The sequence below is a fragment of the Parus major genome, chromosome 6, assembly GCF_001522545.3.
Source record: "Parus major isolate Abel chromosome 6, Parus_major1.1, whole genome shotgun sequence".
NCBI lineage: Eukaryota > Metazoa > Chordata > Aves > Passeriformes > Paridae > Parus > Parus major.
Window position 1 is genome coordinate 16338114 of NC_031775.1, and position 24958 is coordinate 16363071.

Genomic DNA, 24958 nt, shown 5'->3' on the forward strand with positions numbered 1-24958 from the left:
AGGGGAGAAAAGCTCATGTCAAGTATTTAATTTGGCTTGTTTGGATCAAGGTAACAGACACAAAGGAGCCGGTCAGAGACAAAGAGAAAGGGAAATAATGAGGTCAAACTCTTCCTCTAAGTCTGCAGGTCTTTCTACATAGGCTTGTGGAAAAATGCAACATGAAAATAACTTGAGAGAAACAGCTAGAAACCTTTACTAAGTTTTCCTCTTATCTAAAGTTGTGTCATTTTAAGGGCTTTTTTCTTTATTTAATTTCAGTAGTCTGATTGTTCTTTATTTTTTCATGACCTAATGCAAGAGGGACATTAGTCTGTGCATTTAAAAAAAAAAAAAAAAGTGCCTATAATTCCAGTGTGCACAAACTGAATACAAAGAGCATAAATAGAAAAGCACCTCTGTCATCAGGGACATAAGGATTCAGAAACAGACTATAATGCTGAATAAACAAGGCCAGAGGTTTCACATCTAGTCCAGCTCTTTCCAAAAGCTGTTGCTTTTCAAAGACAAAAAGGAAAGCTAATCTGTGGCCATCATCACAAGTTCTGCAGCAGTTAGTGAGTTTAAATTAGATTTAAAAACAAGTCTGGTGCATGTGCCCTTTGCTTTCTATATGTATTAACTCCTATATTTAAGTGATAGAAAGAAGTAACTGTTTTACTTTAATTTGCAAATACTTAGTCCTATGAAAGATTTCCAGGATGTTGTGTGAATATCAAAATTTACCATTTACTGTATACCAGAATTGCTATTGAATACCTACAACATGATGTTGATACCTGGATATGATGGTCCCATTTTTCATCTGAAGTGTGTAGACAAGGATCAATTTGCTCTAGCATTTGGGTATACCAGTTTGTATTTTTGTTTACTTTATTCATCTCAAAGATAGACTGAGATTAACAGGTATTAACAATAGTTTGAATTCTGTTTTCTTCTCCTAAAGGAGTTAATTTTGCTTTATGGACCTTTGGTAGTATAACTCTGAAAGTAAAAAACTTATTTCTGTTTGTGTTAGAAGAGACCCTTTGAAGAACTACATGGGGAACATCCTCATCTGTAACAACTTTATCAGGTTTATCTATGTTGAGGGTTCTTTCATCTTCCTTTGTGGAACATTCAGTCCTGAGTGTTCCTCATAAAGGAATAAATGTCTCCTGCTTTGAGTATGACTCTCTATTGACTTGCTTGTTGTACTTCTTAGAGAGTTACTTCAGATTTGTTTGTTACACTTTAACTAATTTATAACTGTAAGTTTTGTGAGATGGGTACTGTAATAGCAACATTATAATGTGTTTTGATGCTGTCCTGAAAGTGTGAGATAAGACAGGTATGTACCTGTAATAGACAAATTGAATGTTATTCTTGGATTCCTCAAATGATGTGATTCCTGATACCCAGTAAAAACAGAGCTTGTTTTCAGTATGGAATAGGTTTGTGGAGTAGTTTCTTACTTGATTGTCTGAAATTCTCATTGAATTCTACAGGGAATATATTCAGGATATTATACTACACATAGACTAGATTTAAAGCTTAGAGAGAAGCCTTAATTAGTTTTAAGATCCCACATGACTTTAGTGTAGGATTAGAGGTCTGAGTGCTCCTGTATTTTCTTGATAACTCTTATTTACATCAGCTCACACAGAGCCATAGGCACAGCTTAGAAGACCCAGATAAGAAGTTGCTAGGAACTCCTCCTCCAGCATGTGCCCTCTTTTTACACCCAGTAATCTTTCACCAGCTTTTTACCCATGCACCTTTTGCACATTTCTTCCCTCACACTGGTGACTCTCCCTGAGACTTGAATTTTCATTTTTCCTCTTCCTTAATTTTTCTTTTTCAAAACATTTATTTTCCTGTTCTTACCCCGCAATCCCTGCATTGCCTTCTCATCTTAGGAGGACAAAGAATTGTTTCCTCACCTGGTTCCTTTTTCTCATCTGTTTTTCTGGCTCCCCATGAAAGGAAGAAAGGGAGCTGCTGGTTTGGTAATTGCTGTCCACTGGAACCAGTAAGGCACAGTCTGCTGACAACTGGAGCAAGTAAGAGTCAGCCTGGAGAAGAAACAAGCTCTAGCAGTTGGTGACAGCATGGAAGCTATTTGCTTTTTATGTTTGCACATACATTTAAATAAACTGTTCTTCACAGCAGCCAAGGATTCATAACCCCCAGATGGGGAATACCTTCCTTCTTTTTTCAGCACTGAGCAGGTTCTTAGGCCACAAATGACCTTTGGGTGCCTGCATTTCTGGATGCTTCACATAAGACCGTTTAAGAAAGAATTGATCTTCTTTGAGAAGATGCTGCTCAGGTCACTGAACTGCTGATCCCAGCACCGTGGCTGTAGTAGTGCACCTGAGATTTGAAGGGTAGCAGCATATCACTGATCATTTTTGCACATGCAAAGAGAAAGCCTGCAGCTTGGTAGGAGTTACTTCAGAGGCAAATTAACAGGGTAGGATCCAAATTACACTTGTGGCTCCTTGTAGGTCATTTACCTTTTGCCTCAGCTGAGAAAAACCAGTCAGATGCAAACCTTTCTAGCCCCTTCATAAGTAACTTTGTTCTTCACAAAGAAAACTATACACTGTACATTGCAGATTTCTACATATAAATTTAGTTGTATCCTTGTGTTCTGGTTTTCTGGTGGAGCTGGCCTCTCCTTTTCCCAAGCCATTCTTGCTTCTGCACAGAGCTCATGTGAACTTCCAGTGTTTTCCAGGAATCACCTGAACATTTCCTAACTCAGGATGATCATAGCTCAGGGCAAGCTAGCACGAGGGCTTCACCATCTGATAAAAATCCAATAAAAGATGACTTCAGAACAGCAGCAGAAAAGTAGTTTTCTGAGAGTTCAACAGTTATATATATTAGAATCATTACAACTTCATTAAATAATTCTGTGCTCAATCTGGATTTTCTGTATTATTGTGTTTTTCTTCAAAATTTCACACTCAGGGCAGTGGGAAACCAACACTATCTGGCTTTTTATCCTCTTACACAAGAAGAGCTAGTTCTAGGTTTGCTGAGAACATACACAAAAGAGACCAGCAAAATTTTATGATCTTTTTGTACAACTGTGAAATAAATAGAAGTAGTGTTTTATTTATGAGTGCTACTGTAATACAATATTCTCTTAAAAAACAAGAAATATTTAATTTCATTCTCCGCCATGTGAATTTAATTAGCAATTAAATAGTACAGATGTGAAGATACAGTGATGAATCGACTGTGGAATTTGAGATAAATGTCAGCTGGAGTTTGTAATGCATTATGTGGGCTTAGTTCTGCCTAATTCCATTAGGAACAATAGGATGGAAAGCCTTATCCTAAATTATAAATACACAAACAAACCTATGTCTATTTCCATACAGTCCTCTCAAAATCACTTGAGGAAACATGTCTAACAATATTCCCTGACGAGAGACATTCAACATGGGTAGGAAAGTGACATTCATTTTGTCAGATAACAGGAATTGCACAACCGTTGTTTGCATCTGAGCCCTCAAACAGTCCTGCAGGAACTGATGGGGGCTGGTAAGAGCTGCTACTGATCCTAACTTCTTATGCCAAGTTTCTTCTTTACTGAGCTTTCCAGTCTGAAGCTTTCCAGCTTTTCAGCTCTCCAGTCTGAAGTAGCAAAGGGTAGGAGTGCAGGGTCACTGCAATCCTAAATAACAAACCCCAAAACAAAAATACAAAGGGCAAATGTTTGCTGCTCTTTATTTACTTTATGAATACTGGATACATAGTAGAAAAAATCCTCAAACAAATGCTTGTAGTGTCTGACTGTAATTCTTGGGTCCCTGCTAGAGAATGCCAGGAAGGGTGGGGTTTTTTAATTTTTTTAAAAGATCTAGCACTACAGTAGCCCCTGTTGCAGATCTTTCTTGCTTTCAAATAAAGAAGTCTAGATAAAGATTCTCATCTTACAGCTCGATTTAATAAAAAAAAAAAAAAGGCAAGCAAAGGAACAAATGCCTTTTCTTAACATTTAGTGTTCAGTTCCACAACCAGGTTATATAGAAAGAGCTTCATTCCTGAGACCACATGAATGAAGCTCACCATCAGATTTGACAGCAAATACAATTTAATGGGAAATACAAAGCTGCTGTGAAAATGAGAAAACTATTTACTTTGTACAATTAACAAAGCCCAAGTTGTTCTACCAGTTGCACAGGCAATGAACCATTTGCAGTATGAATTTATATCCATGGAGTCCTTTGATTAGGGGAACTGTCTGCATGTGTTACAAAAACAGGATACTCCAAGCTAGTTCTTATTTAGTACAGAACACAAATTCAGAAATCTGGGTTTTATGCTGCCAGTAAAAGCCAAAAAAAATCATTCTGGGTTTTGGCTACTAATGCTTTTTTTTCCAGTTTTCTAGTGTATACCTACACCCTCTTGCTCTCTTGCTTGATGCTTTAAAGCTTTGCTTTTAAGGCAATGTCTTAACTGTATGACTTAAGTAGCTTGCATTCAATTGTTTATTTTAATATAATGGTCTACCTTTATCCTTATTTATTGTGATGCCTTTTAAAATATTACTTCATTAAAATGTAGGTATTTTAATTTACCTAAGTATTATAGTAATACTGTTTTCCATCCTATGGAATGATTTGTTTACCCACAATAGGAGCTGTTGGTGCTACTGCACAGCTGCTGCCATAAATTAAATTACTGTTTGTTGCACTACCTTTGTGAGAGCCACAGGCAGTTCAGGAAACTGTTCAATACATGACTTTTAAAAGGAGCTCACCCGAAGTAAGTCTTCTGTTCTGATTATATTGCTCTGCTGTAAGAAGAAACCAGTAAAAAACAGAACTGTGGAGTAGGAGAGATGTGACTGACAAAGAAGGAAGTGTAAGCACATAGGCACCAGTGCCCTTGGCCAGTGAAGACAGCTAAGGTGACATACATGACATACCTTCCTTAGGATTTGTTGCTGAGAAACTGGCAAAATTTACCTGTGGGTTATTCTGAAACAATGATAACCTAAGGGATCAGGAAAAAAAATACACAATCAGGATGAGATATTTGAATTACTGAAAAGCAAGTTTGACATTTAGAGTATTCAAACTCCACTTGTTCACATGTCCTTAGCAGTCTGGGAAAAATTCTGCTATGAAAAAGAACGCAGCTAGGTCAGTTCAGTGAAAGGTACAGACAATATAGAAGTAAATTGTGATGCTGCAGTGATTGTTAGCAATAATTCAAACATCTGGTTTCAAATTAAAGGATGAACTGGACATAACTTGGCTTCATTAATTTCTAATTATTTTCCCCATTATTTCAATGCTAGTCTACCTGATAGTGCAGTGTTTTATTATGCATATAGAAATCACATACATTTTAACAAACTGTAAAACAAAAAACAAATGCAATCACTTGGAAAGTTGTTTGTTTTAAGGGGTTGTTTGTTTCAGGGTTGCAATTTCACTAAAAGGAAGGACTGCTTAAATTCCATGTGTACAGAGACACTGTCTCCAATGACACTTAACAAATACAGCCTAATAAATTTAATGAACCAAACATCAGTAGAAGCTAATCTTACAATAGAGACCTGGTCTTTACTACTGAAATTTCCATTTAGCTAATTTGCTTAAAAAAAATTGGTCCACATACAAAATAAAATGGGTAAGAGCAATTCTAAGTGGAGCAAACATTGGCCTTTTTATTCAGTTCCAGTTGTAGTGGTCTCTTGGTGGTAAATCATAATGTGATCTCTCTTCCTCTTCAGGTCCACAATCTAGTGGCAGGCCGTAATTGTAATCAACTGTTACAACTGGTAATCTTTTACTTTGTTCCATGCTTCTGGTAGTTTCACCCTGAAAAGGCTTTCTTTCATAGTCTATTGAACTATCCTCTTGGTGTATGGATGAAGATGGATGCATTGTTCGTGAAGAGTATGGTGCAAATCTGTTTTTTCCTCTATTAAATTCCTCTGAGGGATGCACTCTTCTATTGTCCTCAGGACAATGTAGTCGATTACTGCAAGAACAAATATGAACAGTGAAATTCCTAGAAATAAACCAGTTGATTTATTGTTGATGGCCACCACTAGAAATTAACTGCATCCAACATTGAAAGAATTCCAACCCTCAATCTTGTTTTTACCCCCTGAAATTAAAATCCTCTCTATGGATATTGCAAACTTGTTTCTCTTAATTTTCCAATTCTAGTGATTAAAATTACAGCTCTTTACAGTAAGTAATTCCACTAGAGGAAGTTTTGTTTCAAGTGGTGTTTACAATTAAAATTATCTGTTTATTGAAGATATCTTTACCTACAGATATCTTTCCTAAGTCCATGTTTTCATTTTTGTGTACAGTATGTAACAATAGCTTTCTATTACATAATCTCAACAGGCAATAATAAATTTAGGAAAATATTTTAATTATTAATTCTCCTGCAATAGAAGACTCACTCTCCTATAAAATACATATGAAATGATCTAAAAATGTGTATAATATATATGTATATATGTATATATATGTTTCAATTTTCTTTACTCTCAGATACCTTCCTTACTTGGTAAAGTAAGTGGAATATAAGCCAATTCAAAACAATCTTTAAAATTTTAAAATCTTCTCCCTTGCTATAGATTCACTTAGATTGGAAAGGATCTCCAGAAGTACCTAGGGTCACCTCAAACTAAGTCTCATTAGATGAGTTTGTATAGGGGCTATGTCCATTCTTGAAGGATGTGAGACAGTGGCTCTGGACAAACCAGTCCAGTGTCTGACCATCTCACACAGAAAAACTCCTAAGCTTCTTGTACACAGTGCTTAGGACTTAAATACAGCATCTGTGTTTTGCTTTTCTGCTTACTGATACTTGATTTTCATATGATGTAGCTCATTAGCTTGAACTGTGCTTGTCATATCAATGATTATGTCCAGGATTCACACAATAATCACACTCAAAACTCAGTATCAATGGACCACAAATTAGTCACATTATTTGCTCAGTGCTCAGATCCAATGGGTTAAACTGCTTTTAAGCAAAAATATTAACACAGATTTTTACACTATGCAGTTAATATGTATTTTTTAGGTGGGAAATGGGGAGTAATACTAATAAGTCAGAAAACCATGCATGACACCTGATATTTACCTGTAATTTCTGGTGAAGTCATCATTATCAGACCCGTAATCTCTGTGAAGTGAAGGAGATGAGGAGAAATGAGGTTCTGGTACGTTTTCATGGGAAGAATAGGACTGACTTCTGCAAATAATGAAAAGAATTGCATGTTAGGAAGACTTCCAACAGTTGTGAGATTTCGAAAAAAATACACATAAAATGAAATATTTCTTCTAATAAAGATTACTTAAAATTTTAATAAAAACTGTAATAACTATTAATTTAATACCTCAATCATTTGCTTGTCTGTAATAACATCCTCTGGAACAAATTAAAACAAACTTAACTAGTCTAATATATCTGAAATACATTTTGCAATATTAGAAGTATTTTGAAATATGTCAGAACCCAATAGGCTTACTAGTAAGTGATATATTTATTTGTGAGAATATAATGCAAGTTCTGAAGCAGATTTCTAACAAATTATTAACTTATGGAATAAACAATGACAAATCAAACTTCCTTCTCGTATTCCTGTTTATCTGTGTTTGGCTGAGGGCATGGATACAATTTCATATCCTCTTCTGTCCAGATGACTTTTTTTTTTAAGTATAAGTTATATACAAAACAAAGCGTGACAAGAGTTTTGTTTCAAGCTGACTAAAAGGTAAAGGAAACAAAAATTTTAAAGAAGCACAACCTTCTAATTAAGGAAACCCTGGCTTTTGAAGCTGCAACACTCCAGTTTACATCAAACCCTTCCTTAAGTCAAAATGAGAAAAGTTAATGAACTAATCATTTATATATTAAAAAGATGATTAATTGATTTTTAAATAATTTATTTTAAAAAACACCTAAAATTTGAAATTTAAGTTGAAACTGCTGAGGTTTACACTTTTATTCTCTAATTCTGTTCTTACAGCTCAAGGATGCTTTACCTGTCTGAACACCATTCACGTGGCAAGTCGTTGTGACCTGGATGATCATGAAAAGGTCTTGGCCTTTGTCCATGCCCTTTACTACCATAATCAAAATCTTTTGATTGAGTCTGTTCCTGTAAGCCTTCATAAGGCTGAGGGTCATGAAAAGGTCTGCACCTTTGTCCAGGACCTTTATTATCATAATCTTTCAGCTGCATCTCTGTTTTTAAGTCATTGCGAGGCTGGTGATCATTAAAAGGTCTCAACCTCTGCCTACGACCCCTCTTAACAAATTCAAAATCTCCCAATTGCATCTGTGTCTGCAAGTCATCATGTGACTCATAGTCATGGAAGGATCTTAGTCTTTGACCAGGACCTCTACTGGCAGAATCCAATTCTTTTAACTGCATTTGAGTCTGAAATTCATCATGAGATTGGCGGTCATGGAACAGTTTTTGCCTCTGGCCACGGCCTCTGCCACCAAAATCAAAATCCTTTGACTGTCTGTCTTCCTGCAAATCATTAGGAGATGGATGGTCAGGGAAAGATCTCTGCCTTTGTTCCCGGCCTCTGTTGAAGTCGAAAGACTGTCTGTCTGCTTGCAAATCTTCACGAAACTGGTGTCCATGAAAAGGTCTCAAACTCTGTCCATGCCCCTTGTTACTGAAGTCTAGGTCCTTCAGCTGTGTGTTTTCTTGATAATCATCATAAATCTGGTGATCAGTAAAGGCTCTTTGTCTTTGTTCTGGTCCCCTGTTGTAGTCCCAATTTCTCTTCTGCACTGATGCTCGTAATTCATCCTGAGTTTGATGGTCATGAAATGCTCTTCGTCTTTGTCCAGGCCCCTTATTAATGAAGTCAAAATCTCGCAACTGCATCTGTCCTTGCAAATCATTGTGAGAGTGGTCATCATAAATTCTTAATCTTTTGCCAGACCTGTTAAGAAGCATTGAATATCATACTTAAATATGCTACAAGTCATTAATGAAAACAATTCCTTTTTAACCAAGAATTTACATGAAAAGCATTGCAAATATGAAGATATTAAAAATTACTAACAGTCCAAACTATATGTAAGATTATAAAACCTTCCGTGTAAAAGCAGAAGCTGTAACAAACATTCAATTGTAATTCTATAGGACTTGTTAAACAGGCAAAAGCAGAGACTCAAAATTAATTAACTGCAGATTATTACAGAATAATGAAGAAGGACAGGCAAAGTAAAACTGAATTTTCCTAAGAGAACTAATTACTTACAGTTTCATACATTCCCCTTCTTACCCTTATCTTGTTGCTGTTTTGTCAAATTCTGTAAATACATTTTTTAAATGAGTAGGCTATATTAATAAAATTCTCTTTTGGGTATCTATGGTATTTTCAATAAGAATTATTTTCCCTTGTGGCTTTGTTTGTTTCTTTTTTTTTATTATTTATTTATATGTATATTTTTGTTGTGGTTGGTTGGTTGGTTTTTTGTTTTGTTTTGAATTCTATTTTTCAGCCTATTACCCCTGAAAATCTTCATTTGGGAACCGCTCTACAGATCCTTCCATTGCATGTGGTGGTGGGATAATGTCTTCATCTGCATCCCATACATCCATTCCAAGGTTACTAAGAGGGGGAAAAAAAAATCTCTTATAAGCTTCCTTTTTTAAAGCACACTATTGACAGAGAAAAAACCCACTCCCATAAAATTCATCAGTTCTGAATGACAAATTTTATGTTAAGTAAAACTTACAGACAGCTTAGAAAATACTAATCTTGTAAATTTATTTTAAAAATCTGACATGAGTCCAACTTAATCCTGCAGAGACTATGAAACAATGATAGGAGCAAAACAAAGTACCTTCAATTAATCTAAAAAGAAACAAATTACTCAGGTATTAATTTTAAAATCTATTTACTACTACATCATTGGCACAAATGCCTTAGGAAGACATAAAGGTTGGCTGTTCTTAGGAGAAGATGATAAGCATAACATTCTTAAACATCAGAAATACAACTACTATGAACAAAGGGGTTGAGAACAATGTTCCACTTTCCTGTATTTTTTTATTCTTAAAACCGTTCTACTATTTTTTTTTTAGTATCTTGTTCTACAGTGCCAACAACAGCGGGCAGATCACAGAGCTTTCAAAGACATCTTTGCAGTGGCTCCTTACAGCTTCTGAGAAAATATATACTTACAGACTCAATACATTTGTCACAGTATGATAAAAGCACAACAATGTTCAGTAGTAGCTGTCAGATTAAAAACGATCTTTTGAACCATATACATTCAAAAGATGAACAGAGTACACTGCACTTCATGTTACTCATCTGAGAATACACGAACAAGTACACATGGATTTTACATCTATGTATAGTTTCATATTAAAGGTTGAAGAGGGAATTAATTTTGGCTTAGGGCTGGAAGTGAGCTTTTAAAAATGCCAAGAGACATACTGGAAGATTCTAAGCATACGACTAAAAGCTTTTGTTTACCTTCGCATGGGCTGTGTCCTGAGATCTGTGAGGTACACAAGGCCATCCATGCGATGACCTCTGGCATCGCCAAAAGCTGAAGAAAAATATCACACAGTCTAATGAAACATGCTCAAACTGAGCCATGAAAATGTGAAAGGCAAATTTCTGTTCCCCATGAGATGCTGGATTTGAAACAATTCTAACTTGGTATTAATTATTTCAGCAAGCTGGCATCATAGCAGCATTTTTTTAAAAAATCCCTGAAACTAGTAGTGGTAGCAAACTATGATTGAAAACTCTTTCAAGTTAAAAAAAAAAAAAATAAAAAAATTTAGCAGCTAAAACATACTCTTCCTTTGCTGTCCATTTGCTATTGCTCAAGTCCTGCCTGTAATAGAATGAACAGTCAGATATAAAATCTTCTATACAAGCCAGCACATGAAATTACTGAAAAAATACTAAAATAGAATTATAGTATTTGTGAGTTTTTAGTAATTGTGAAGTACAACCTGACATGTGCATTAGTTCAAACCATATACCTACCCTGAATTGCTGCCTCTGGATCCCAGCCTTCAACGTCTATAAGATACCTGAAGGAAGATATGACTATGTTATTGTCTCAAAGGGAATACAGAGTAATGTAAGGATGTTACTTTTTGTGAAAAATGATTTCTGCTTTCATAGAGCCTTACCTACATATAAGGTAGCCAGTTCTATTAATTCCATTAGTACAGTGCACGCCAATGAGCTTTTCTATCAAAAAAGGAAAGAGTCTTTAATAGTTCAGAAAGTGAAATTAATAGAAAGCTAGCACAATACAAAAGAAAATCTCTGCTTTTCTAGCAAAGTAATGATAAATAATGCTTGCTATTTACAAATTCTACTGTAAAACAAGAGATGCATCCAGACAGGACACGTGTTCTCTCCATGCTGGATCTCTAGCAGCTGTTAGGTCACTACTTCCAAACCTGTGACAGCTGAGATTGACTCTCCAGAATGTAGAAAAAAAAGAAAAAGTGATGGCACCTAGCCTCAGCCACTGCAGTAACGGGAGAAAAATAATAAAATATAGGTTTGAAAGCAAATTTCAACAAGAAAATGTAGAACTGAGGAATTTAACTTACACATAATGCACCTAAAAGTATGAAATGGTTAGGAGTATAAAATACATGGATTAAAAAAGGACCAGTAATCTCTACAGAAGTCTTCTCTTTAAAAAAGAAAGATTATACTAATCGGCCAAAGTCAAAAAAGCAGAATAACTTACAACTGCTAGGGTGTTTCAAATGAGAGACTCCCAGCAGAAATAGGAAAACTCTAACATGATCATGCAAGGCACTGGTAAAACCCCATCCAGACTATTTATATTCATATTGAAATGTACAGAAAAACAAATTCAATATATGTAGAAAGGGCTAGTATAATGGTCATAAAAGAAAGAAGCTTGTCTTAGTCTGTAAAACCAAATCTGAGATACTGAATATAATAGCAGGGATAGAGAATAAAGGGCAAAGCTGATGTAAGAATAAATGTGTAACTGACTAAGAGTTTTAGGCTAGATTTTAGAGGAAAAATTATTATCATCAGAAGAACAAAGTTTTGGCAGAGGCAGTATTGACAGATGGTCTTTGAAACAGGACATTGATAAACTTCTGAATGACATAACTGAGACAAAATGTGTTTGCCACAGATCATGACAGTCAAATTGCCACATAAGTTCATTACAAGTTGATGTCCTAAAAACTCAAACTATAAAAGCCCCACCTTCTCAAAAAGTATTTGTAAAAAGAATCCTGAGCTATTTTAGGGATTACCAAAAACAGAGGACATACTATGAGCAGTAAAATTCCCCCAAGTCAGAAGTAACATAAGCTCTACCAAAATGCCCTTATAAGCTGTAACTGCAGGTCAACATGCAGTAACAAATTAAGAATTGATTCTCTCAAGATCAGATTCAGATATACACTATTCTTTGTCACACAAAAAAATCACTAGGTCCAAACCAAAAGAAAACTAGCAATCACCAGGTAATTTCCTTAATTCAAAAAAGAGCAAAGGAAGTATGTACAAACTAACTTCCTGAGCAATGACAAAAGCTTTTTCTTACACTTTTTCATTTTCCCAGTAGTTCTAATTCAGGCTTTCATACCTGAAATTTAGGTTAGAACCTTTTCACAAAACAGCTGATCGCCCACAGCAAGACCCTGGTTATGCTTTGCAATAAAAACTGTATGCACTTGGGCAGTTAATATCTCTACTTTCTCAAAGAGAATGCCAAACAAACCACAGTAAATATCATGAAAAAGCCTGAAAGAATGGTCTATTGGACAAAGAAACAGATAAAATCTGCCTACAAAGAATCGCTACCAAAAGAAGTGAGAAGTTTAAAGCTACAAACACACTGTGGCAAAATACACACTAATTTATTTTCACAAAAAGCACCTTATCCAATCTCAGCAAGAACTGTCCTGTTGCATAGACACTGAAACAGCAGCACAGTCACACAGTCGGAACACTGACACTGGGTCTGTAATCAGATTTTCAAGAACAGTTCAGATCTAAGGGCAATAATGGACTCAAGTCAAAAAAACACTACATCAGACTAAATGGACTGAAGCTGCTCACACATACCAGGGCCCACTGCCATCAGAGACCCAGTGCTATTTAAAACACCCATCACAGGCTGGCAGCTACAACACTCAGCTGATGGTAAATCATTTGGGTCAGACAGAGGAAGGCCTTGCTGCAGTTACTTTGACACATAACACAAATGTAACACTAGGGCATTTATGTTACAATTCATTTTTGAAAAGTATCATGTTTTGATTGAAAAAAAAGACATGTAGTAGTTTGCATAATGGATCTTATTATGATAATAAAGTGGAAAGTGCTGTAGAAAGCCTGAGATCCTTGGTGTCATAAATTTTACTGAGTAGTGAAATTAGTAAATGACACAATTAGTACTGAAATAAAATTGTGGTGAGTTTTTTTTACAGCACAGGATGCTGATATTTACCATTTCCTGCATTTTCCCAAAGGAATTTTCTGACCCACTTTTTGAACTGTAGGATAGTAGCATTATCAGGGACTTCAAGTCCAACAGTATAAAGTTTCTTATACTGCACACTTTTAGGTAAATCCTAACAACAAAAGAAAAAAAAACAATGGTAAAAATTACTGAAGTCTTGCAACAATGAGAAACTTTATGGAGTATCTAACTTAATGACAATGTAAACCAGTTGTTCAAATCATGAATAGAAACTGAAAACAATCTTGACACAATTGTATAGAAATACACTCTCAGAAACTACCAGTAACATTTCTACATTAAAGACCATCTCAGACAAGGAACAGTTCCTACCTAAGATTTATTTATCCCTGCTAAGAAGGCTGCACATTAACTAAGGGAGCAGATTCTTGGCATTCTATTCTAATCCATTTTACAATTATTAGCAGTATTTGTCCCTCCTACCCAAAATCATGTACATTCATCACATTCACTCCCTTAATGCCTAGAGCCCATGTGCATTCAAAGATCTGCATTCTGTTATAACGCTGCCATTTATTCTCCTTTTCAACAGGAGGCTGATTAATCACAATTGTTTGAACCACACAGGTAAAAACTTCTAAGTTGATAAAGTAGTTTAAAAATGTACACCCTCTTAGTGGATTCCACTGAGGATCAGTAAAAAGAACCACCTAGGAATAAATGAGAGTATCTTCAGGACCCAGGGTATAACTCTTCTGCACTTTTTGCGCAGTGCCTGGAATTGAAGTCTTCATCTGTTACTGAGTTACCATAATGGATAAATGCAACTAGCTGTGAGAATGAGCTATTTCCTCTGTGATAAAACATTTATTTTCTATTGGAGACATAAGATTAGTCTATATGGCTTGACTATTCCAATTCAAGGTAAGCAAATGTGCAATACACTTTAAAACTGAAGTTGCAGTAACTATTTTACATTTTTATTAGACTTCTGTTACCTTAACTTCATAGTATCGTGTGGTATATGTTAAATCAATAATTAATCCAAGTTCCACGTTTAGGGCTTTCATTGCAGCAATTAAGTCTTTTGGTGTAAATTTCTGGGTTGGGGTAAGCCTCTGGTTAATTGCCTACAAAGAAAATGGAAAAGAAGCATTTTCCTTTTACGTTCTAATAACAAGACATTTGTAATATTCAGCTGTTTCAATTAGTACTAGGAAGCATTGATATTTTAAGAAGAGTGTTTAATTATCAGAATCGCATCCATGTATTATACAGGTAAGAGGAACCAAAAAGAAAGCAAAAATCTATGTATTCCTATTTAGATGAAAATGCAAGACAGTGTGAGCATTTCTGCTTGTACAATGTAAACAAGCATTATTAAGATTAGCTCTAATTTGATAGACACAAAAAATCTGAAAAATGCAGCATGTATATATTGTTTTTTATGTAACTAAACACACCAAAAAGCAAAATACACTCTGCTTCCCCCAAACAAATTTTGTCCTGCACAGTAGCTCAAAACTGAAAGTGCATTTCACATAAAACGTTTATAAGAAATTGAAGAAGAGTTAATTTCTAAAGGTTTAACTTTCTTCCCACTAATGTTGTGCAGACATTTTTATCCCTTCTTCATCTCTTGACAGAGCATACCTGCATGTCATTTAACACTGGGGAACATAAATAAGACTAAATATCATGATTAAGAAAGCTGTGTGTTGGTGGATAATGAATAATTAATTTAATTTGACAAACAGTGAGAAAAATGTTTACTCACCCTACTGTAGCTGTGTTTTTTGAAATGTGTTCTTCACTTTAGGTATGAAAATGCCTCATATACTCAAGACTGGATTTTCTCTGAACAGTGCACTTGTCCATTGTGAGAGCCTTTTGACACAGGCTCAGCCAGAACCAACAAAGACAGTGGCAAAAGATGCAGCAGCCTCAACAACCTGTCAGTTCCTTCGTCAACAAGAAATTCAAGCAGACTGGACTCAGAACTATTGGAAAGGAAGGCAGCCATAGACCACATACTTCCTAGAACCAGGTGCTATAGGGTAACTAACCATTCCTTGTTTTGACTATACAGATTCTAATGCAAAATGCTAGCAAGCATTTGTCTGAAGTCAGGAAACAGAGACAGGAAACTGAAGTAAAGAATAAACAGCAGGGTAATCATATCAAAGTTGGTATGTGATTAGGAAGCTTGAGCTGAAAGGAGGAGGATAGAAATGATGTAATGAGGTATTCAGTCCTGTGTATTTCAGACACCAGTCCACTGCTGAAAAACGAGGAGGTTGTAGAAGCTTAAACCAAATGAACATGAGTCAGTTCTGTCACTGCTACTCAGCAGTGACTCTTAGTAGAATCTGAACTTAACTTTGAGGTGACAAAGGGGAATCTGCAACAGGTCTATGGCTGAACATTAAAGAATTTTTACTATATGACATGACACAAACTGAGAAGGGATGTAATTTACAAAAATAAGGTATCTCCAAACATAATTGATTGAGTAGACGGTTAAATGTATTATGAAAATTCCTGCTGAGTATTCAGTAGTTTAACAGAGCTTTGAGACTACAGGAAATCTGAACCAATTCTAAAAATCCTCCTAATGGTACGGGAAGGAACTTTCCCAATTCTTACTACACTACCATGTTACTGTTAGCATTATAATGGTGATCTGAGAGGAAGGACAGAAAATCCTTCCAAGTAAACACATGATCTTCACTAACAGCACATCTTCTAAGATAACAACCCCATATCTTCAAATACTGAAAATATGTTGACTCCCTTTGGGCATAATCACCAATCATCAATTTCCTAATACATAGCAAAGAAGCAAACTGCTGCATATTTAAGAGGTCTGTTCCACCAATTTAATAAGTAACAGGACTTCCAACAAACTATAACCAATCAGGTCTTCAGCATTTTCAGACAGATTTACTGAGCACCTCTGCAAAGACATCACACTCTAGCCAGTTACACACTTTATGTATATTCTGACACAAATTCCATGACCTTCAAGCACACGGTCTCTGGTAGACTTGTCATTTCTCTGTCTTGCATGGTCGAGACTGAACAAACAGAAGGGACAGAAATGTTACAGATTTTTCATGCTTGGGTACTAAACTATGTCTGGCCAAGACAGCTTCCCAGAACAGAGATCTACACCCCAGTGAGATCAGTAGGACAGGAAATGAGTAACATGCTGATGTGGAGCAGTCCCTGTGACAAGAGCAAAGAAGCCAGTTGTAACTCTACTGGATTTTGTAGTCACAGCTTGATTTGTTAACTGGCAGCCTTGGTGGAAAATCACACAATAGCTGTACAATCCATCCACATCTTGGAGAATATGACATGTAAGTATGAGATCCTTGGTGTCCAAGGAACCAAACCATCATCCTAAGGCTGCAAAAGAAGCTGCAAGAAGCAATTCCTGCATTTCACTTCAGTCATTCCTAATAAAACTGAACTGAATAGTTGAGTGAAAACATAATGGGTAGTAATAGACCCAAAGAACCAAAGTTTTTGCGTATGAGTACTAGAAAGCAATTGTAGACAAAGACAGAACATTTCCCTTTAGCTGCTACAGTACACTGTACTTCCTTTAAAAGTGCTTCAAAAAAACCTTTATTTCCTCTGTATCTAAAGCAAGGACTTGTAAAAGTTAATTTATGCAGCACTTGTCCCATTTGCCCTTCTGTACAAATGAACACTAATTTGCTCTATGCCTCCAAAAAGGCATAGGCACTAAAGAACTGAACAGTCTCAAAAAGACAACCTCCATATATTTTAGAATCAAAGAATTTAAATATTTAGCTCAGTGCATTTACTAACTTAGGATGGCACTTCATGTTAGCAAGACTCTAAAGGAAATACTAATAAAATTACTTTTCAATTAATTAATTAGTAAAATAGAGGAAAGCTATATTTCACCAGATCACTGAAGCTTTTTGCTTATGAAATTGCCAATCTGGATCTATAATTTTAAAAGTTCTGCAGTGACTGGTATCCTTCAATGAGTGCTTAATATCCATAAAATTATACTTTGGCTTACATAGCTGAGATTGTTATTCATATTATAAACTCTTCCATATTATTTTCTTAAAACAGCCATGAAAAGATATTAAATAAAATTATGAACTTAGCAACTTAATGGTGATCAAATTAATTATGCTGATCAATTTAGAAGCTTGATTATTTTTAAAAGATAAATAAGAAGAGTAACACCAGGTATAAAGAAAAATAAGAAAAAATATAGATTATTTTTAAAAACCAGATGGCTGACAGGCCTAAATTTGAATAAATTATTTTATAAAAAACTTTCTTGACATTTGCATGTATAGTCATGCTATTCTTCATTAACTGCATTCATTTGCAGTTTATCTAATATAGTCAATTTGCAGTTACTTTTATACATACCCCTTTTAAAGGTACTTTGAATGCAATAAATCTCGTTCCTGGTATAGGCTGTCCAACTGGTGTCAAACTCCGCCATCTGTTAGGAAAGAGATATTAATTTTTTAATGTTTTCAAGTTGCATGATTCAACAGAAGACACCCGCAGCACAAAGCACATAAAATTGCTGTTATTATACAGTACAATTAGGTCCCTAAATCTGCAATTATTCCATGAAGCAGTTTCAAAGTATCACCAGAACATTTGAGAAGAGTCTTTTTCCTTCCTTCTTCTTCAACTTCCAAGAAATTCCTCTCCTCAAAATGGCAGGGCAACATGTACAAATAAGTAGCACCAATATAAAGCAAAGCAGATGTGTAAGGTTTAACAAGTAAAAGTGTATTGGTGTAGTTGGAGGACATTCTTCAACCTTACTGAATCAAACACCTTAAAAATGTTGGCATGGCCACACGTCAATCATTTACTTGACAATGAAATGTAAAGTTTACTTTCATTAACAATACAAATAATCTGTATTTTCCAAAAATGCTTCCTCTATAATATGCCGCTTTTTCAAAGAAACACTACTGATTGAATTTTCTGTCACCATTTTGAAAAATACAGAGGATATCCCATCACACCAAAACCTACCACAACAAATCACCAATAAGAAGATTTGTTACAACACTCAAAATATTTGTAATTCCAAATTCATGAAGTACTGGTATGCACAAGTTCTGCATCATACTGAAAACTTTCTTGATATATAATATTTCAAGATTTCAATTTTTTAAAAAGGATGAAAAGCAGTATCTGAAGAGGAAAACAATCAAGTCAATCAGCAGATCAATTTTACCTTCAGAGGTTAACTTACTAAGAACTATTAGTTCTTCTTCTTCTTCTGAAAGTGCAAATTATCTCTATAACCTAACAAGGTGCACGTGGATGACTTAAAATCTAGACAGGCTTTTTGCATTTTTGGATAATACCTCAATTATTAAAATACCAAACATTTCCACTTGATTCTTTAACACTGGTGTCCACTCCCTTGCAATTTTCTGAATTAATGCTTAAATTAATCTCTCCCTTTGAAGGGAGCATCCAACAGCTTCTAGATTCCTTTCTGATGTTCATAAAACAACACCATTTAATGAAATAAATGGAATAATTAATTTTAAAATATTCTAACCACTGAGCACTTTGCTTTGTTCACAATTCCTGTATCGGACCATACAAAAACTAGAAGTTGGCTGGAAAAATTCTCAATGAAATATCTATGTTTGTCACAGTATAACAATATATATAACAATATAAATAACAACATTACCATTCAGAGATGCTTGGAAGTAAAAACGAAAACACAAAGGAAGGTGACCAAAGTGTATTTGATATTAACCAATCATGTAACAATCTCCTACAGCCATATCTTTAGCACCAACTTCTCTCTGTAATCTTCATCATGAGGCAAAGAACAGATCAAAGCTCACAATGCAGATATACAGGTGCTTAAATTAATGGACAACAAATGAAGCAACAAAGGAGTAATAACTCATCATTAGGAAGGCTGTTGCAAACAGCAGATCTGTAGAAGACAGATACAAGGTGAGAAAGTGTAAGGGCAAGCTAGAGATGAGATCACTGCGAGCTGTTTCAAATTAAATCTTTTACTAAATTCTAAAATTCTTTTTTTCAAGATAAGTCTTCCCACGTGAATTTTCAAGTTTGTAAACTCTGGAGTCTGGTAGCTTTACATCTGCTGTAAAATATGAAAACAAAAATCTGAGACTATGTTCCTATTTATATATTTATATAAATAAATTTATATAAATATATAAATAGGAGTATAAATTTACTCCTATTTAAGAAATGTAAATTGTACATGAATCAATTAAGATCAGAAGTTCAGTGTTGTTTTAACCTGCTTTCTCTTGGAAATCTATGAGTGGAAGTAAACCATTGTTATCATAGATAGGACCATTTAGGACTCAAAAAGAAAGTATCAAAAAAGGGCTTTAAAATCTTATTTTCTTTAATTAACAATGTAAAAAAGGCTTTGCAAAAATTCTGAACTTCTTTCATATTACAGGATTTATACAACAATACCCCAGGATTACCCAGTTTGTTGTCAGACCTTAATAAACTTAGGGTTTTATTCTCTTGTATTTAAAGCCATTTAAATTCTCCTAGAAAAAAAATCTGCACAATCAGCAAGAAACTCAAAAGCTGCTGACAGCTCTATGGTAGAAAATGAGCAAAAGGCACTTTTCATCAACAAAGGAACATGGATGGGAATTAAAAGTGGCCTGGACTAAAGAAAGTCAAACTTCTACAGAATAAGTATAGATAAAGGCAGAAATGATCAAAGACAAGCTGCAGGTGGTCACAAACAGGAATTACAGGTGCAAAAAATTAACTAAGCATTTTAGCAAGTATGAATGAGACTTGTGACACGTGATTTGTATCCTGCATGAATGTGAGTGGAAGGAAGAAAGACAGGTGTCAGAGGTGTTATCACAGGACTTGGCACCATCATCCCTGTACCAGTGACTAAAAGCTAACAGAGGCTTGAATGGAAAACAAGCTGGACATGAAGAAACTGATTATGGATTACATCCAGCTGCATATTTTATCTGCTTTTGTTTTAAAGTTTAAATAGAGCCAGATGTGGAACAAATGGTTTTTTTCATGATTTATTTTAACATTGACATTATTAAAGTCATATGGAAGCTTGAATTTCCAGTAAAATTTTCTGGTTTAAAACTGATTCAACAACTACTGAAATAGTCACCTCTAGTGAGACCATTTAAAAAATACTGCTTGGAACCTCTTTTCCTTTTTTTTTGGCTACTGATACGTCATGATATTCATGCAGCCTGGTTTTCCAAGTGACTTCCACACCTTTATAGACACCTGATTCAAAACTGATAAGAAACACTTTTACAAATAAAATATCATCCTTCTCTCCCACTCACTGCTGAACATGCACACAATCCATTATGCCACAGTATTTAATATTCCTGTCTAAATGAAAACAATGATGCTTTAAGCCTGGACAGCAAAATGATCAGTTAAAAAAGCATGTTTATAGCTCATCGGCAAAAATAATCCAGCTTTGCCCTCCTAACAAAAAGATCCCACTCAGTATTTTTTATACTATTCAAGGGAAACATGCCAGAAGGTGACATTTCTGCAGATGCTCTTCAGAACTTGAGTTTATTTAATTATACCCACAGCAGGATGTTGGATGCTGAACCACAAATGAGTACAAATCTGTAAAAACATCATAGTATTTTATGACTTGTTAAGCAGCTTGGACTGTCTGGTTCTCCACTAAAACATCATAGTGTACAACTACTGAAGGATAAAACCATTTCAGACACTGTGAAGAACCAAAACTTGACTCCATGTGGAAACTGCAGTGCAAGGGGTCACTTGAACCCCCCCTTTTACACTGATGTCTCATTTTTCTACAAAATTACTTCACCAGTACTACTCTGTAAGTTTGAGACTGCAATGGACACTATACCATACCTCCACTCCAAGACATTACTGGTAAAAACCAGAAATACTTTATCACAGAATGGCTTGGGTTGGAATAAGCCTTAGACATCATCTAGTTTCAACTCTACTGCCACAGGTAGGGACACCTTCCACTAGACCAGGTTGCTCAAAGACCCACCCAACCAGCCTTGAAAACACTCACAGGGAAGGGCACCCAGAACTTCTCTGGGCAACCCATTCCTGTGCATCACCATCCTTATAGAGAAAAATTCCTTACATCTGATATCAACCTATTCAACATCATTACCCCTTGCCCTAAAATAAGGTTCCCCATTTCTTCTTTAGTTGCACTTTTCCTACCCACTACCTTAATCAAGACCTCCAATTTATTCTATCACTTGAATTAGCAAAATGAAATTTGGATTCAAAGTGTTAAGAATTGAGGCACTAACAGGAAGACAATTTTAAAAGATGCCAGTATTTAGTGCCGCCTTACTTATCTCTTGCAGTACCATTAAACCAAAAAAGTTACTGTCAGAGTACTGCTATTACAACATGGTAATTGAGGTTGTACTCCCAGTCTGCACCACCTGGACTTGTCCTGATGCTCCAGGGTACCACAATCTCACTTCTGCCAACACCTATTTCTGAGGCCAGTGAACTGCATGTGCATGATTACCTAGACTCAAATTACTTTCCTTAGGTCCCTTCCAGGGTTCACTTCTACGTCTTCCTGTCTTACTGAACTGACAGTGAAGAACAACATGCTGTGCTACCACAAGGGTGACATCCATATCCTGCTGCGTGAGACTGAGGGGCTGACAAGGCCTTCAACTTTACTGCCAAACCCCTGTTAATGTGGATGTCTAGCTTCATTTCTTTCTTTATACATTTTTTAGTATAAAAATTATCTGGAGAAACAGAAAGCACTTCAGTATCAGGCACTTTGTCAGAAGGTCATACTAACTTTATAACCAAATACTTGACAGTAGCTGTTTCTCTCCCTGAAAGGTATTAATTTCCAATTGTAGAAGTCAAAAGTACAGCCCACTGATTTTTCCATACTTAAGAAATCCATGTAGCCTGAAAGCTTCTCTAGTTCAAATGCAAGGGGAAGAATGGAGAAATAACCACCTGATTCTCAAAGTTTTAACAGCAATTTCCAAGCATGAAGAAAACAAGGACAATTAATTGTTTGGTTTTTTTTATTTCTGAATCACTCTTAAAAAAACTAACCCACTTTAGCTCATTTTTATCCAAGATGTAAATGAAATTTCATCAAAATTTTCAGAGAAAGACATGCTTAAACAGCTTTTCTTAAAGTTTCTTCTAATTTTAATCCTTGAGTTTGTCAGCCATGGAAAAAAAATCAGCTTCTTTATTTTCTAAATTTTGTTCATCTTTTGTTTCTATTTACTGCTTTTAGACCAACAAATATTACAGGAACATGTGTTTTTTTGTATCTTATTGCTCCTCCTAAGAATGGTCTTAATAAACAAACTTAACACTCCCCCTGAAACCAGCATAATGTTCATGAAATTATAAACTGCAAGTTATTGCCCCATTACAGTGTGCCTTTATATCTCAGCATACCTTCCTATCTAAGAAGTTGTATCAGTGTCATCAAGAACACATGTGTAAAAACTCTTAACTTGGACTTTTTTATGCTTTATTCGAGATGAAGAATAGAACTGTATCTGTTTAAAATGACGTCATTGTGTGGGCCGCATTCACTCCCAATCAAGTCATCAGAATGCCTGTATTTGGGTTAATTTGGGATTATTTTTGCTGATACAACACTTCTGTCGTCCTCTTGTTAGAAACAAAGACACGGGATGTTTCTGGATTTGAATTCACAAAAGTATTCCTTGATCTTATGCATGCAATCACCTGCTCACATCTTATCAACTCTTCCACCATTCCTAGCAGCAAACATGTGATGAGTAGTCAGGGAATATGGACTACTCTCCATTTCCCCAGTAAACATACACTTGGGGGTAAAAAGATTAGGAAGAAGGAACTGCGTGTGGCCGATGAAGGAGAAGTGTTCACAGACAGGTTGGAGCATTATACTCATCTGGGGGATGAATGGCTGGGCTGTTCCTGTCTTGGAGAAGATACCTACCTTACCTGTCTGTAGGTGGTGAAGATGCTTGAGGCAAGAAAGCGCCTGGGGCAGTCAGTGCCCCTTCGCTGTGGGATGCCCGCTCCTGCCTCTTGCTTAATGTGAGGGATACTTACCCATCAGGGATAGTATTCTTCTTAACCATGCTGAAAGCAGGAGCAGGCAGAGCAGGAGGCAACGGTGAAAGTGGGCACTGCAGCAAAGGAGAGAGAACCGCGCGGTTAACACGGTGCTAATCTCTTTCTCCATCAGTGGGCCTTTGCACAGGGCGGTCTCAAATAAAACAAACCAAGCAGGCAGCTGGGGCTTGAAGCCGTACTGAGCACATTCTTCACCTTGCAAGCTAGCCTATTCTTCCACTGCTACAGCATGACAAGAGAGAAAGACAACTCACCTCTCCTCTCCAGATGATCACAACAAAGAGAGGAGAGGCGGCAGGTTTCTCTCTAACTCTGGCAGCAGCGCTGCAGGCAGGTGGTCTTCCTGGCAGTCCCTTCTGTCCCACTCCTGCGGCTCGGAGCCGTCTATTCCGCCCTTGTGCTCCCAGTTAGAACCCGTCTCAACGAGAAGAACCTCCAGGCAGCTGCAAGAGGCGAGGCCGGCACCTCAGCAATGGAAGGACCATCACCTGCTCCCCCCTAACCTAGACGGGTTCGATCCCGCTGGACGCCGGGCGCCCGCCGACCTCGGCGGGGGGCCGAGCTGGGGAGCGAGGGGAACGGCCCCCATGTCCCCGCTCAGCGGATGACGCTGATGAGGCCGCCCATCACAGCCGCATGCCCCCGGGGCAGGACAGGCTGCGGGGCCGGCCCAGGGCTCGACAGCGTCTGAGCTCGGGGCAGGGACAGAGACCGGGCCGGCGGGAGGTCGCGGCCCGGCTGCGGGGGGCGGGCAGGCGGCTGTCAAGGGAGGCGGGCGGGCTGTGAGGGGAAGGGCGCGGGCTGCAGACGGTGCCAGGAAAGAGCCCGTGCGGCGCGGGGCGGGGCGGGGAGGAGCGGGGCTGCGGGCGGCCCGTACCCGGACAGGATTTCCCTGGCGGAGGAAGGAAAAGCTGGTGCGACACAGAACCTTCCCGAAAGGACCGCGACTGCGCCTGCGCGGCGGCGGCGGGCGGGGCGGGCCGGGGAGCGAAGCGCGGGCAGCGCGGCCAATGGGCCGAGGGGCGGTGGCGGCTCCGCGCCTGCGCGGTGGAGGCCGGGCCAGGCCAGGCCCGACCCGACCCCGCCCTGAGAACGCGGCATCCTTAGGAATGCCGGTGCCAACTTACTCTCCGGTTCCATGTTTCGAAATAAACCAGCTCCGGTAGTCAAGGATGTGCAAGTGATGTAGATTTTAAAACCAGCTAATTATGTCTCCTGCTTAAGCCAGTTTATTTATTTTTTTTTTAATTTATTGAAATGTATTTTTCCCGTGCACTCCTGCGCGCTGCTCTGAGTTGGTGTCAGTGGGTGGCAGCCAGGATGGTTGTCA

At 37.1% G+C, this 24958-nt stretch overlaps 1 protein-coding gene across 1 annotated transcript; it reads right to left on the reverse strand.

The window, feature by feature from the left end:
* Positions 1–3696: 3696 nt before the first annotated feature.
* On the reverse strand, positions 3697–24745 carry LOC107206709. Its single transcript, XM_015632747.2, has 12 exons — positions 24506–24745; positions 23605–23681; positions 17887–17962; positions 14460–14591; positions 13489–13612; positions 11165–11225; positions 11016–11062; positions 10491–10566; positions 9516–9617; positions 8025–8942; positions 7120–7230; positions 3697–5994 (listed from the first exon to the last, which is right to left on the reverse strand). Exons 2-12 carry the CDS (start codon positions 23631–23633, stop codon positions 5682–5684), a joined length of 1989 nt encoding a protein of 662 aa, XP_015488233.1. The 5' UTR covers positions 23634–23681; positions 24506–24745; the 3' UTR covers positions 3697–5681.
* Between the last annotated feature and the right edge of the window lie 213 nt (positions 24746–24958).

Excerpts from the sequence above, each read along its gene's own strand:
- LOC107206709 (XM_015632747.2), bottom strand. The coding sequence starts at position 23,633 with ATGGTTAAGAAGAATACTATCCCTGATGG. Across the intron at positions 17,963-23,604 it reads AAGAATACTATCCCTGATGG|ATGGCGGAGTTTGACACCAG; the intron begins GTAAGTATCCCT and ends CTTTCCTAACAG. Across the intron at positions 9,618-10,490 it reads AGGACACAGCCCATGCGAAG|TAACCTTGGAATGGATGTAT; the intron begins GTAAACAAAAGC and ends TCCCCCTCTTAG.